Source organism: Furipterus horrens, unplaced genomic scaffold (genome assembly GCF_987537825.1).
Source record: "Furipterus horrens unplaced genomic scaffold, mFurHor1.1.pri manual_scaffold_13, whole genome shotgun sequence".
Classification (NCBI taxonomy): Eukaryota; Metazoa; Chordata; class Mammalia; order Chiroptera; family Furipteridae; genus Furipterus; species Furipterus horrens.
This window is the reverse complement of record NW_028327183.1, coordinates 7,322,760-7,335,773: the sequence shown is the minus strand read 5'-3', so window position 1 is coordinate 7,335,773 and position 13,014 is coordinate 7,322,760. Positions and strand designations below refer to the sequence as shown.

General features: G+C 58.4%; 1 protein-coding gene across 2 annotated transcripts in view; it reads right to left on the bottom strand.

Moving 5' to 3' along the window:
* The window catches only part of SLC12A3 (solute carrier family 12 member 3), a 29,835-nt gene extending 17,032 nt beyond the window's left edge, over positions 1-12,803 (bottom strand). For both annotated transcript variants that reach the window (XM_090260154.1, XM_090260155.1), the window contains exons 1-15: positions 12,516-12,803; positions 11,966-12,112; positions 10,590-10,665; positions 9,841-9,936; positions 9,388-9,527; positions 8,943-9,053; positions 7,943-8,054; positions 7,628-7,758; positions 5,452-5,536; positions 4,443-4,597; positions 4,163-4,270; positions 3,565-3,688; positions 1,784-1,885; positions 728-883; positions 37-136 (exon numbers count right to left, since the gene is read on the bottom strand). In XM_090260154.1, the coding sequence (XP_090116280.1) occupies positions 37-136; positions 728-883; positions 1,784-1,885; positions 3,565-3,688; positions 4,163-4,270; positions 4,443-4,597; positions 5,452-5,536; positions 7,628-7,758; positions 7,943-8,054; positions 8,943-9,053; positions 9,388-9,527; positions 9,841-9,936; positions 10,590-10,665; positions 11,966-12,112; positions 12,516-12,797 (1,925 nt within the window). In that variant the 5' untranslated portion in view covers positions 12,798-12,803. The remainder of the gene's footprint in view (positions 1-36; positions 137-727; positions 884-1,783; positions 1,886-3,564; positions 3,689-4,162; positions 4,271-4,442; positions 4,598-5,451; positions 5,537-7,627; positions 7,759-7,942; positions 8,055-8,942; positions 9,054-9,387; positions 9,528-9,840; positions 9,937-10,589; positions 10,666-11,965; positions 12,113-12,515) is intronic.
* Positions 12,804-13,014: the final 211 nt, after the last annotated feature.

Here is a 13,014-nt window from a genome sequence, read left to right as displayed (position 1 = left end):
GCCCTGGGTCCCAGGTGGCCCGGAGGCCATGCTCACCGATAGTTCTTGATGTGCTCTTCCACCTCGTTGAGGCCCACCGAGTAGCTCAGGGCCAGGTTGTAAGAGCCGGCCTGTACTGAGGATCCCCAGTTCACCTCTGGGGATGGGGGAGAGCGTGAGGTCAGAGGCCGTGGGGAGTAACCAGACATACGGAGGGAGGGCAGGCTGGCATTCATTAGGGACTGGGCCCCCTCCGGAGCAGGGCCGCTTGGCCAGGGGACGGCCTGCACACGACATACGGCTGCATGTTATTTAAAAGTTATACATCAATGTATTCAACTCCACTGAATAGTCTCCTCCCTTGACAAGCAGGCCTTCACAATGACCTGGAAGGCCAGGGTCAAATCTAGAATTCTAGGTCTCCCCGGAGTTCTGCATCCCGGCCCCAGGCCACTGTCACCCCAGCATCCGTGCCTGTGTGCATGTAGACACCCTGCCCATGTGTCATGATGCCTTGTCCTCTGCCCTACAATCAGCCAGGCCTTGGCCACCCGTCAGGCCTAGGTGTGTACCCCAGGGGCTGGCTACTCTCAGGAGGATGGACCTGGGCAGGCAATTCCAGGGTCCTTGGTGCTGGGGAGGGTCTACATGTAGAGGTGTGGGCTCTGAGGGGGACATTCCCATAGGCTCTCCCGCCATGGGGAGCCCAGAGCCCTCGGCAGGCCCTCGGCAGCCCAACGCCCCACACCTGGCTTCTTGTAGATCACGTAGAGCAGGAGGAAGAGGACGACACCAATGGCGATGAGGGCTGCCCACCAGGTGAGGAGGAACATGATGACCACGGAGATGATCGCCCCGAACAGCGCTGCCCACTTGCTGTAGTACCGGAACGAGGGCCTCCACCCTGGGTGGCGACGCAGGTCAGCGGGCACGCTCAGCACCCTGGAGCGCCCTCCTGGGCCGGCACTGCTGGGCAGGGTCTGGGCGGCAATGCCAATGGAGCCCAGAGCCAGGGTCCCAGGCTGGGCCTGCCCACCCACCCACCCTCCTGGGGCCGGGCCTGGAGGCTCTGGGAGGACCTCACGCCTGTCTTGGCTGGCGTGCTGCCATGTGGACAGGCTACAAGGAGCAGGCGGCGTCTAGCTCTGGCCAAAAGTGGCCACAAGACGTCCAAGGTCAGCAATAGCAAAGGCCCCCATGGCTGCCGCAGAGCCACGGTAGGGTGGAGGGGAAGAGGGGCTTCTGCCTGGCTTCACAATGCAGGCCATGCCGGGGCCACCACTAGGGACAGCCTCTCCATGGCACCGCTCAGGGGCACCATGGTCCATTGTCTGTGGAGATGGCAGCCCAGCGACCAGCCCATCAGCAATTTCGGGCTTAATTAGAAAAAGTCTTCCTCAAGGCTCTTGACTACTATTTGCCAGAAACTGTTCATAATAAACATACAAATCTATGACATCTGTGAGTGGCGCCCCCTAGAGTTGTGCGATGTTCAACCTGCAGCCACCCTGTCTGTGACTTCGGGCAATTCTCTTCCTTCTCTGGGGACTCTGACTACTGACCCCTGTAAAACTGGTAGAGGGAGATGCTAGAAAAATCTCTGCACACTGTAAGGAGTTCCTGAATCCACGTACAGTATATCTTGTAAGCGCCTGACAAGGAATGGCTACTATCATTATTATTTAAATGGTGCCTTTCACTGGTTTCGAGTTGAGACGTGGCCTCAGTCTGCACACCTGCATCCATGCCTCCCCCTCCCCCAGCCCCGAGTGCTGCCTCCTGGGGAGGGGGAGGGGCTGCTTACCGGGGGAGTTGGTGATGGAGGCGTGGAAGCAGCTAAAGTTGATGAGGGCGTAGGAGCACAGGAAGAAGTTGGAGATGATGGGGGCGATGGTGTTGAGCTCGGCTTCGGGGACCCAGGGAGAGAGGGGACAGTGTGTTGGGCAGGTCTGCCTGGGAGCCACCTGGCACCTCCCTCAAAGGGTGGGGGACCCCAGCCAGGCCTCTCAGGCTCCATGAGTCTCAACCTTGTCATCTGGGAAATGGGTCCATCACTTTGTGACTCTCAAAGGGCTGATGTTTTGTAAACTGTCAACAGCCAGGTTTTAAGGAGACGGAGAGCAATGTGAGAGTAGTCACCGTCAGTGAGGGGTGACCAAGGACAGAGGCTGTCACAGCTTTTGTGTGAAGTACATTAGACAATGTGACCCAGGACGCACGTTACCTTTGCTCTGAGACCCTGAGACTATATCAGAGGTCGCCCCACAGTGGAAACCTGCTCAAGAACAGGCTCCTCCCCTTCCTGTCCCACTGCCCTCTGAGGCCACAGACAAACCTGTATGTGAATCCTTGTCTCAGGGCCTGCTTCTGGGGATCCCAAAACAAGACAAGCACCCCCTGTCTGTATCGGATTCCATTGAGTGGCCACAAGAACCCTGTCCCCGAGCTTCTGAGATCACGTCCTCAGTCTGAGGTCTGGTCAGGACCCCCCAGATAAAACAACCTCAAATCCAAGTCAGGGTGGATTGTGGGGTGAGTGGGAAGCAGGTGGGTCAGGAACCCAGGCCTGAGTAGACACTTCCATCCCGTGGGCGTGGCCCTGCTGCCTCCTGACCTGGTTCAGGACCCGGGAGTGGCCAGTGTCGGGAAAGGCTCCCCGGAGCGGAAGTGACTAGACCGTTAGGGTGAGTCTTGTGGATTGGTGCTGCTGACCTGAGAAGCAGGGATCTGGCTGTGGCAGGGCCACGGGACCACCAGGGGACGAGCCTGCCCCATTCCTGCATGGGGAGCCACAGCAAGGCCACTCTGTCCTAGCAAGTTCTGCCTTGTCGGCTAAGTAATCAGGAAGTATCAGGGAGTGTGCACACATGACAGTGTACAGATATGAATGCATGTGTGCTATGGGCTCTTCCTGCCTATCTGGGACACAACTGCTATGCATCATTGCTCCCATTTTGCAGATGAGGAAACTGAGGCTCAGGGAGGTGAAGTGATTTGTCCATGGTCACATAGCTGGCACATGGCAAAGCCAGGACTGAAGGTCAGTCTAACGAACCGATGATCTGGGATCTTTCTCCTTGGACGTCCCCTACCTTGAAGCCCAAGGGACCTAGCAGCTCAATGTGAGAAATGAGGTTCCTCTAGTTAATACACCTACAGAGACACTGACCTCGCTGTTTGCATCAGCTCCCAGGGAGGGACCAGCCAGCCTGTCCTGTGCTCCAAAGGTGTTCTGGGGGCTCATTCAGACCTGAGGTGGGGTGGGGAGGGGTCCCAGCTGCCAGGACACAGGAATGCAGAACCAGGGAAGGTAGAGAGGGTCCCTCCTAACAAGAGAGGAGGGTCCACCTGCCTGGCATGGTGTGGGAGCCACCCTGCCCAGGAGTGGGGGAAGGGGCAGGGGCCCCATGACCTCCTGAAGTCTCCTTGCAGCAAGGGCTCCCTTGCTCGAGTTATTCACCAGTTGCCCACCATCTGCCAGGCCTGGCTGGGTGCTAGGCATCCAGATGAGTGGAAGGGAAAGGAGTCCTGCCCCTGTGGCCCTCGCAGCCGGCCAGGAGGCCAGGCACCTGTGCAGCTTCTCACCAATGATGATGAAGGCCACCGCGATGGCATAGGCCAGCAGGTAGCCACGCACCGGCTCCTTGTTCTTGCCGTAGCCCTTGCCGAAGAAGCCAATCAGGGGGTACAGCTGGTCCTCACACAGGCACTGCGGGCACAGGACGCAGTACTCAGCCCCTGGCGGGCCCCCCTCTCCCCTCCCTTCCTGGACCCCAGCCCCTGCTCGCTCCCCGCTGACATCAGCAGGGCACTGTCCCATCCGGGTCCTGGCTTCTGTCTCTGTTAAATGGGCGTGATCTCCCCGTCCTCCCCCACCTCACCAGGAAGACAGTAAAGGGACAAAATGAGGGGGTGGATGGCATCGGGGTGAAACTGACTGGTGGATGGCAGAGAGGGCACCAGGCTACACACAGGAGAGTTTGGGGGCAGGGGGAATGGAGGTGCTCTTCAAGCACCCCATGGGGAGGCGGCTGCTTCCGGCAGGAGTTTGCGCTCTAGCCCCTTTTCCCTCCAGTCTAGACACCCCTGTCACATGACCCCTCCAGGCCTCTGCAGTGGTCACCAAAGGACCCTTGTACCTGGGCCTCCTATATACTAACCAGCCCCCCTTCCGCAGCCTCACCTGGAAGACTTTGGCAGCAGAGACGAGGCAGGCCAGGGCAGAGGAGAGGGTGGCCCCAAAGATGCCGGCCGTGATCAGGGGTGCGAAGCCTGACACCATGCTCATGGTCTGCAGGGATGTGGGGGTTCAGAGCCGGCATGGTAAGAGATGGGCCCGGAGCCCCCACCCGGGGCACCCAGTCCCCTCTGCAGGCAAGGGTAGGGTCCTGATGCCTCCGAGTCTGCAACCATCACCTGGGAACCCTAGGTGGGGTTGACTTCCTGGCCAAGGCCACGGGTACCTGGTAGTAGTTGATGAGGCCGTAGTGGCAGCTGCGCTGCTGGGTGCACTCGGTGAAGTTCCAGCCGTAGCCACAGGCCAGACCCTCGCAATCGCCCAGGCCGGGGGTCACGGTGTCATTCAGGTCCCCAGAGGCATCACGAACCATGCAGGAGCCTGGCAAGGAAGGAGGATGTGGGAACATCTGCCTCCCTCTCCTCCTCTCTTCCTGTCCCGCCTGCAAAAGGCCACTTCTGCCAACGGGGCGGCTCTTCCTTCACGAACCAACAATGATGATGTTAATAAAGACGACGACATTAGCTAATGTGCAGGGGCACTGACGATGTGCCAGGCACTGTCTAAGGGCCTCACGCAGCCCTGGGAAGCAGACGTTCCTATTACTCTTGTCGTCTGGCTACAGAGGCACAGGGAGCTTACGTGACCTCAGGTCACAACGTTCTCCTTGAGGTGGAGATTTGGGTCTGAGGCCCTGACTGGCTGCGACCTGGGCCATGTCCCTTGGCCATCTGTGAGTAGCTTACCTCACAAGGAGCAAGAACACCTGTGAGGATCTCAGTGCGAGGCAAATGTCAGCAGCTTAGGCCTGGGTTCAAAGCCCGGCTCCACCACTCAGTGGCTGTGTGACCTTGGGCAGGTCACTAAACCTCTCTGAGCCCTTATTTTCTCCTCTGTAAAATGGTGGAAATGACATGCCCGGATTAACTGTGGTAACACACGTAAAGGGCTGGGCAGTCAGTTGCTAGTGTCATCTTTATCATCATCATCGATATTATTATTCCTGTAGGATTTTCACACCCTTGAATCTGAAACGTCACATTCAAAGGGACTGAAAAGCCGAGTCTGAAACCTCCACCCAGCCCCCCTCCGCCCCATGTTCTGGTCACCACCAAAGTACTCTCAAAATAAGGTCCAAGGCTCTATGTCCTAGGGTTGCAAAGTCCAGTTCTCTCTATTAGAGAGCCGAACCCCACCCTGGGACCCCCTTCCAGAGGTGTGGGCCAGCCACTTACCAATGGTGGCCGAGATGGCCAGGTAGGAGACAGTGGTCCAGAAAATGGCCATGAGTGTCCCCTTGGGGATGGCTATAGCAGGGTCCTGGGGGAGGGAGGGAGGGAGGAAGAGGTGGCATCAGGCAGCTGGGAAGGCCCTGCCCTTGTCTGAGGCTGGGGGTGGGTCCAGAGAAACGGGAACTTTGCACAGGAGGACTTACAGAGGGGGGCAGGCCACAACCAAGGTCACCGGGCTGAGACCACATTCAGAGCCTTGGAGCCCAAAGCAGGGAGAGAAACTCGAAGCAGCTGCATGCCTGGTCTGCTGAACACACTGCGGTAGTCACAGACAGACACGGGCAGGAAGCGGGGGCTCAGAAATGGCCGTTGACTGATAAGGTAGTTGTGATAAAGTTGAGGCCTCTTTCTGCTAGAAACTTGTGTCCTCTGTGCCCTGTGTGTGTGGCCCTGGGCCCGTCCCTGACCCTCTCTGAGCCTGGCTGGCTCCTCTGTAACTTGGGGGTGATCCCAGCCTGAGCCCCTTAAGGCTGTCCGAGGATAATGTTTGTAAAGAGGGAGGCGCCATGCAGGACACATGGTACAAATGACAATGACCTTGACAGCTAGTCTTTAGCACTTCCTCTGTGCTGGCCACTGTTCTAAGCACTTTGCATAAGTTAACGCCTTGAATTCCCACTTCCTGCCCCGGGCTGCATGAGCCCCATTTTACAGCCGAGGAAGCTAAGGCCCAGAGAGGTTTATAAAACTTGCATCAGGTCTCTGTGAACAGGAGGAACTACCCTTCTGCTGAGGACACACTGTCCCTTGGGATGGTCAGAGGGCCTGATCCAGAAGGGGGGGGGGGGCCCTTTCGGGGATGGAGGGCATTTAGGACAGAGGAAGGTGCCCCCGCCACCCGGCTCCGAGACAAATGCCCGCCATGAGGCCAGCACTCCAGGCCAGCTGTCACTTAAGAAGCTTGAGGAAGCATCCAGATAAATCCCTAGGCTACAAGAACTGTAATGGGCGGGAGAGGAACCCAGCTGAGCACAGCTGACCTCAGCAGGACCTCAGGCAGGTGGACCAGGTGTCTGCTGGCTGCTCCTCAATGACTGGGTGGGGGTCAGGGGGTAGCTGGGCAAAGGCAGCTGCTCTCTGACTTCCAGGCCTCCTATGCGCCGCTAAGGCTGAGGATCGAGACGGTCTCCGATGCACAGCTATGAACTCACTTAAGGAAATGCGTCACGGAGCACCTGTGGTGTGGGCCTGGAGACGGAGGGGCACCCAGCACCGAGCCAGGCTGCTCGCTACCCACCCCACTTATGCACCATCTCCTTTGACCTGCCTGCCAGCGAACACTCCACCAGCTTCTCCCCTTTCCAAGCCCAGCTCCAGCCCTGCCCCCCGGAAGATCAGCTGGAGCCCCTGCGACCGGCCTCTCCTTCTCCCATGTCAGAGCACCTGTGCGTCTCTGCACACTTGTCAGTTTCTACACTTCACTGCTCTTCCCTCGGCACACCTGTACTGAGCACCTTGCACGTGTCTGACTCTTAGCAGGACACAGAGACCTGGAGGTAGGCTCCGGTCTCCAGATGCAGGGGGGACAGTGACATAAATGGCCCGGCGTTATCATGCTGGGCACCATGACGCCGACGGAGCGCTGGGAGAGACGTGAGGAGGGAGGTGTCATTTGGAAGAGGGACAGAACTTAGCGAGGTGAAGAAACAAGGGCAGGGAGTCCCGGAGGGCAGAGGCAGAGGCGAGGAGGAGGGATGGGGCAGGGGTCATGGCTGTGGCGACAGTGGTGGGGGCCTTGGATGCCAAAATGAGGGGCCTGCCTGCATCAAGACAGTGCAAGGCCCTGGGAGGAAGTCAGCCCAGCAAAGATATGTGGGACCCAGTCTGAGTCATGGAAGGTCAAGCTGGGTCAGTCTTCCCCTTAGGCTGAGGCCCCAGGAACTAGGGAGGAAACTAGCCCATTTGAGGGTGGCCCTCAAGGTCTACGGAGCCGCTGATGCCAACAAACAACAGAGAGTGGAGGGGACGTGGAGGACGTTGACTTGGATTGGTTTGGACTGGACTGGATTTTTGATGTTCCAGCCCCGTGGCCTCAGGGCCACGTTCCGTGCCCAGTTGTTGATCCTGGTAAGTAGGGCCAGGATCTCCAGGAAGAGGGAGGGCTGGACAAGCTGCTCACCTTGAGGTCCCCAGAGATGTTGGCACCTGCCAGGATGCCTGTGGCCGAGGGGAAGAAGATAGAGAACATCCCGAAGAAGCTGCCATCCGGGCCCCGCCAGTCAGGCACCAAGTTCTGGACAAAAATGTCCCCTGGAAAACCAAGGCCTGAGTCAGGGCCGCCTGGAGGACTTTGCCCCCTCCCTGGGCCCAGCAGGGCAGGCAGGGGACTCCAGTGGCAGCTCTTGGACATGGAGTCGGAGGTTCCTTCCTCCCGGTGCCCACAGAATAGGCCAGATGGGTGGGCAGGTTGTCCCCGTCCCCAACCTGTACGTACCCCGGTAGCTGAAGAAGCCTTTGGAGGCCTTATCCTCAGATGGGGGGATCAGTGTCCCCACCAAGTAGTTGGCAAAAGAGACCATGATGACCATGAAGAAGAGCACTTGGGCCTGGGGACAAAGGACCTAGAGGTCAGATGGCCTGGGCCCACCTCTTCAGGGCACCGCAGCAGGGAGGAACCTGCCCAAGGTGCCTCATTCATTCATTCACTCATTCATCACCCATCATGCAGCAGGCTCTCTTCTCGGAGCTGACACCATCGCAGGGCTCTGGTCTCGTTGAGAGACAGGGAACGTGAATCCAGGACTGTGCTGGGGACTGGGTTGGGGGCTACTTTAGCAGGGTGGCCTGTAAAGGTGTTTTGGGGGGTCCTAAAGGAGGATCAGCGAGCAGCAGAATGTTGGGGCAGAGGCTTGGTGCACTCAAGGGGCAGCAAGGTGGCCGGAGCAGCTGGGGTCAGAGTTGGGGAGCAGTCGGAGAGGTGCTGGGGGCCACGTCTGCCAGGCCTGCCAGCCACAGCCCAACATCTGGCCTTTTCCCGTTTCATAGTGCAAACCCTCTGACTGTCGGCTGGATATAGGTTCCAATAAGGACCATGCTGTCCCTGTAGCACCCCTGCCACTAGGTGTGGCCCTGAGACCAAGTTTCGGATGATGGGATTTGAGTGAAAGGGATTGTCCCCTTCCTGATGACTGGACAGTGGACATGGGGATGGCAGCCGTCATGGACCAGCTGGATGAGGATCACACCCAGGGTTGGAGAGCCCACAGGATGGAAGGAGTCCGGGCACCTGAGCCTCAGGAACCAGGGACACCCGGACTGTTACAGGGGAGAGCAATGAGTGACTCTTGTCTAAGACCCCTTCCGGAGGGTCTCTTTGTCAGAGCAGCAGATCTTAAAGCCTGACTGATAGAGAGAAGGAGAGGCAGAACCCGTTCTCACGCCTCCCACTTCTCCACTTGACATCCCCACGTCCCCTCTCCAGCAGGGCTCCTCACCTTGGACTCCCACTCCATGCCGGCCAGGGAGATGGCCAGCAGCACGGTGACGGTGACCACGCCGATGATTCGGATGTCGTTGATGGGGTCCACGATGGGCGTGCCGTACTCCTGGGGGAGGGGAACGGGCCAGGCTGGATTCGCTGCGTTGGCGGCTGCTCTCTCACAGGAAAACACAAACCCAGGCGCCTTCCCTGCCTCTAGAGGCTCCGAAGCAGCTGCTGTCGGGCCTGGACAATTTGGCCCTAAAGGCAACACGCACACTGGAAGGGGACTTCTGGGAATGGCTTTTCTTTGGTGAGATTGTCACCGTCACCCGCAACGATCAGATGGTGGCCTTGGTCCCTGATGGGCAAATCAGGCCCAGGAAGGCCCAGCCCGGCTGGGGTGCAGGAGACTAAGATGGGCTGCGGGCTCCCTCTGCCCGCGGTCAGCCCGGCCTCACCTGGAGCAGATCCCGCACGGTCTCTGCGAAGCCCACAGTGTGCATGGCCACGCCCACAGCATTGGCGAAGGCAAAAATGAGGCCGATGGAGCCCCCTAACTCTGGGCCAAGGCTCCGGGAGATGAGGAAGTAGGTGCCACCTATTGGGGACAGAGGAGTCAGCTGGCTGGGCTGGACTAGGGCAGGCAGAAGCTGAGGCTGGGAGAGGGTGACCTAGGGCTCCATGGACCCGCGGCACGGGAGGTAACCCAGGCCATCCTGTATGTGTGCGGAGCCTGCCCAAAGCCCGCCCCTGGAGCCAGAAGGGGCGGCCTGGGGTGTCCCAGTTTTGGTGGGGGGAGGGGGGTGGGGATAGGGAGCAGTTCAGAGACCCATTCCCAGGGTGAAGATGGGGGGACCTACGAGAAGAGGTGGGGTGCGGAAAGGCAGTAGTGGGGGTGGGGTGGGGCCCACCTGACTTGACCTTGCCGTTGGTGGAGATGGCCGAGATGGAGAGGCCCGTGATGGAGGTCACCGTGACCGAGAGCAGGATGATGATCCAGGTCAGGACTGTGGGCATGGGTGGGGATGTGATCACCCCAAAACTCAGTGGGAGCATTTCCCCGGTAAGGAGCCATGTGAGGAACCTGAGTCAGCCGTCTGATTCAACATGTAACTGAAATCGCTTCCCTTCTCTGAGCCTCTGTTTGCTCAACTGAAAAATGGGTCTCTGTCTACCTCCTGGTCTATCCTGAATAGTCAGGGAGCTGATGAGCCAACATGTAAAAGACCATAAGATATGGAAGAGAAGGTACCTCTGGGTGCCGAGTCCTGTGCTGTTTACATGCGTCATAGAGACCCAACAATAGGTCTGTGAGGTAGAGACATTTATCATCCCCCCTTTTACTGATGATGAAGCCAAGGCTCAGAGAGGTTAAGAAACTTGTCCAAGGTCACACAGCATGGTACAGAGTTAGCATTTGAACACTGGTCCTCCCAGAGTGCAAGTTTCTCACCTGGATGATCTGTAGCAGAAATTGGCTCCAAGAGGGTAAGTGACTTGCTGAGGGCAAACAGAGCTGGGGAGAGCCCTCAGGCCTGCTGACTCCATGTCTCGTGCTCCTCTGCCACACCACCCTGACCTTTGTCACTGCAGGGGCCCAGGGTCTCTGCCACCCAAGTTCAAGCACACCTTTCCTCTACCCCTCAAGGGTGGAACTCACCAATGCCTGCCTGGGCCGTAATCCACGGGAGCCGCAGGTAGAGAATCACGCCCCAGATATTGAGCATGCAACGGATCTGGGAGGAGAGGGGGAGTCAGAGGTCACCTGCAGGGGAGGGGCAGATACCCCAAGGAAAACACACAAGTCCCTGTCCCCAGACACCTAGGCACCTAGGCCTTGGAGACACCTGGGTCCTTTCTTTGCTTTATCCACTTCAATGCCCCTCTGGTTTTGTGGGGCAGGGTGGGGAGGGAACCCAGAGACCCGCCTGCCCCTCCCACGCACTTCCCTGCTCTCCCATCGAGGCCTGGGGATGGGCTGCAGGCATCACCGCCCCTCCCCTACTCCAAGCCCAGGATCCTGTGTCTGGCAGCCCCAGGCACGGTCCCAGTGGCCAGCTGTTGGCCCAGGGCCTGGCATTTCATGGGAGCTCAGCAAATGCAGGCAGAAATCAGGCCTCGGGTTGCTGTGACTTCAGCTTCCAAATTTAAAGCAAAGCCAGAGGCCTTGCTGTGGCTGAAATCCCCCCATGGGAAAGACTGCCCCAGCCGAGTTTTGTTGAGACCGGGGCACATAGGAGATTCCTAAGCCCCCCCACCCCCACCCCCCAACTGCTCTGAGATACGGAACGGGCTGTGCTGGGCTCTGCCCGCCACAGTCTGGGCAGGAGATCCAGAATCTTCATATGAACCTCTGGGGGTGAAGTGGGGCTCACCGCTCAGATGGCGAAATGGAGGCAGAGGCAGGAGGCAGTTTGGCCAAGTTAATTAAGGTCAGAACCCAGGCCCACTGCCTCCCAGAGCAAGACTAAAGCTGTCTATTAAATCTCATGCAGCCCCCTCTCTAAAGTCCCACAATGTCGTCCAAAGCCAAGTCCGCTTGATTCTTTGCCGTCCGGAGACTTATTTTGCTCTACACTAGAGCAAACCTTCCCCTTCCCATCCTGGAAAATGAGAAAAATACACACGGATGTGTGTTTGGTGCTGCCCCCTGGTGGCCCTTCTGGGGAAACGTGGTTTCTTCTAATAACTCCAAGGCAGGCATTGCTTCAAGCACCTGACTCCTTTTAACTCATTTAATGCTCATCATTCCACAGGTGAGAAAACTGAGGCACAGGTTAAATAACTTGTCCAAGGTCACAGGTGAGTAGCCAAAAACAGATCTGCCCTAGGGCCAGGTCTCAGTCTGGGGTAAACAGCAGTCAGGAAGTACAAAACCAGAGAAAATTTGAGGTCTCTATGCAGATGGGGAAACTGAGGTCCAGGATGGGCCTTCGGTCTGCCCTGGCCCCTAAGACCTGAGAGTCAGAGCCGAGGCTGGATGGAGCTCTGCCTGCCCACCCTCATTCCCACACATCCTATCCACACCCCACTCACCATCACCCCCTTGACCCAGCCAAAGCGCACGGGCTCCCCAGGGCTCTTCTCGATGTTGGCGCCTGCTTCGTCCTCCACTAGCCCGTCCGTCACCTCATTGCTGGGCCGGCTGTCGAAGGCCAGGGCGTGCATGTGGCTGCCTTCCTGCTGGGAGCCCAGAGACCACAGTGAGGCAGGCAGGGGTCCTCGCTCTCCACACTCCACAGCCCAGCCTCCTAGGCAGCAAACCCAGCAGCAGACCTTCCTTCCTCCCTGCTCTCCATATCTTTCAGGTGTGTGCAACCTCTGTTTGCATGCTTCCACTGACTGGGAGCTCATTACCTCTCCAGGCAGCCCTAGTTTGCCTGATTGGGTTGCCAGTGACAATGAACACTACAACATGTGCCCAGAGCTTCACAGCTCTCACATCCACATTTCATTAGGGCCTCTTGACTCATAAGGAAGACACATCCTCATGGCATAGACGACAGAGCCAAGGCTCAGAGAGGTTGGGTAACTGGGTCAAGGTCACACAGTGGGGAAGTGGCCAATCTTCTGAGACGATGCTTACCTTAAGGAAGGAGTGCAGGTCAGCCAGCGTGGGCCGGACCTTTCGGGGCTCACCGGGCAGGGCGCTGTTGGCATAGTGTTCGTAGGCTGGTACCACATCAATAGTGTTATAGCCAAAGGTTCGCATGTATAAGGTGCTGCCATGGGTCAGGTGGCTAGGGAGGCTGCTGTCATAGGCAGCCGGTGGTGGGGGCTCATCGCCCCCCAATAGTGTGCTAATGGTAAAGCGCCCACTGCACAGAGTAGGGTCCCCAGGGGTCTCAGACGCCTGCAGCTCTGCCATTGTGGCTCTGGGTGTCAGGGGAGGGGACCAGGGTCGGCAGGGACACGCAGGGTGACTTTATAGGCTGGGCCTGCAGCAGAGAGGAGGCGGGGAGGTTGGCCCAAACCGCCCACGACTGGAGAGCAGGGTCCCTGGACAGGGTGGGAGGCAGAGCACGTGTCCACTGCTGTCCTGCCCACCGCCACGTGATCGCTGAGATAGCGGCCCACCTGGGACC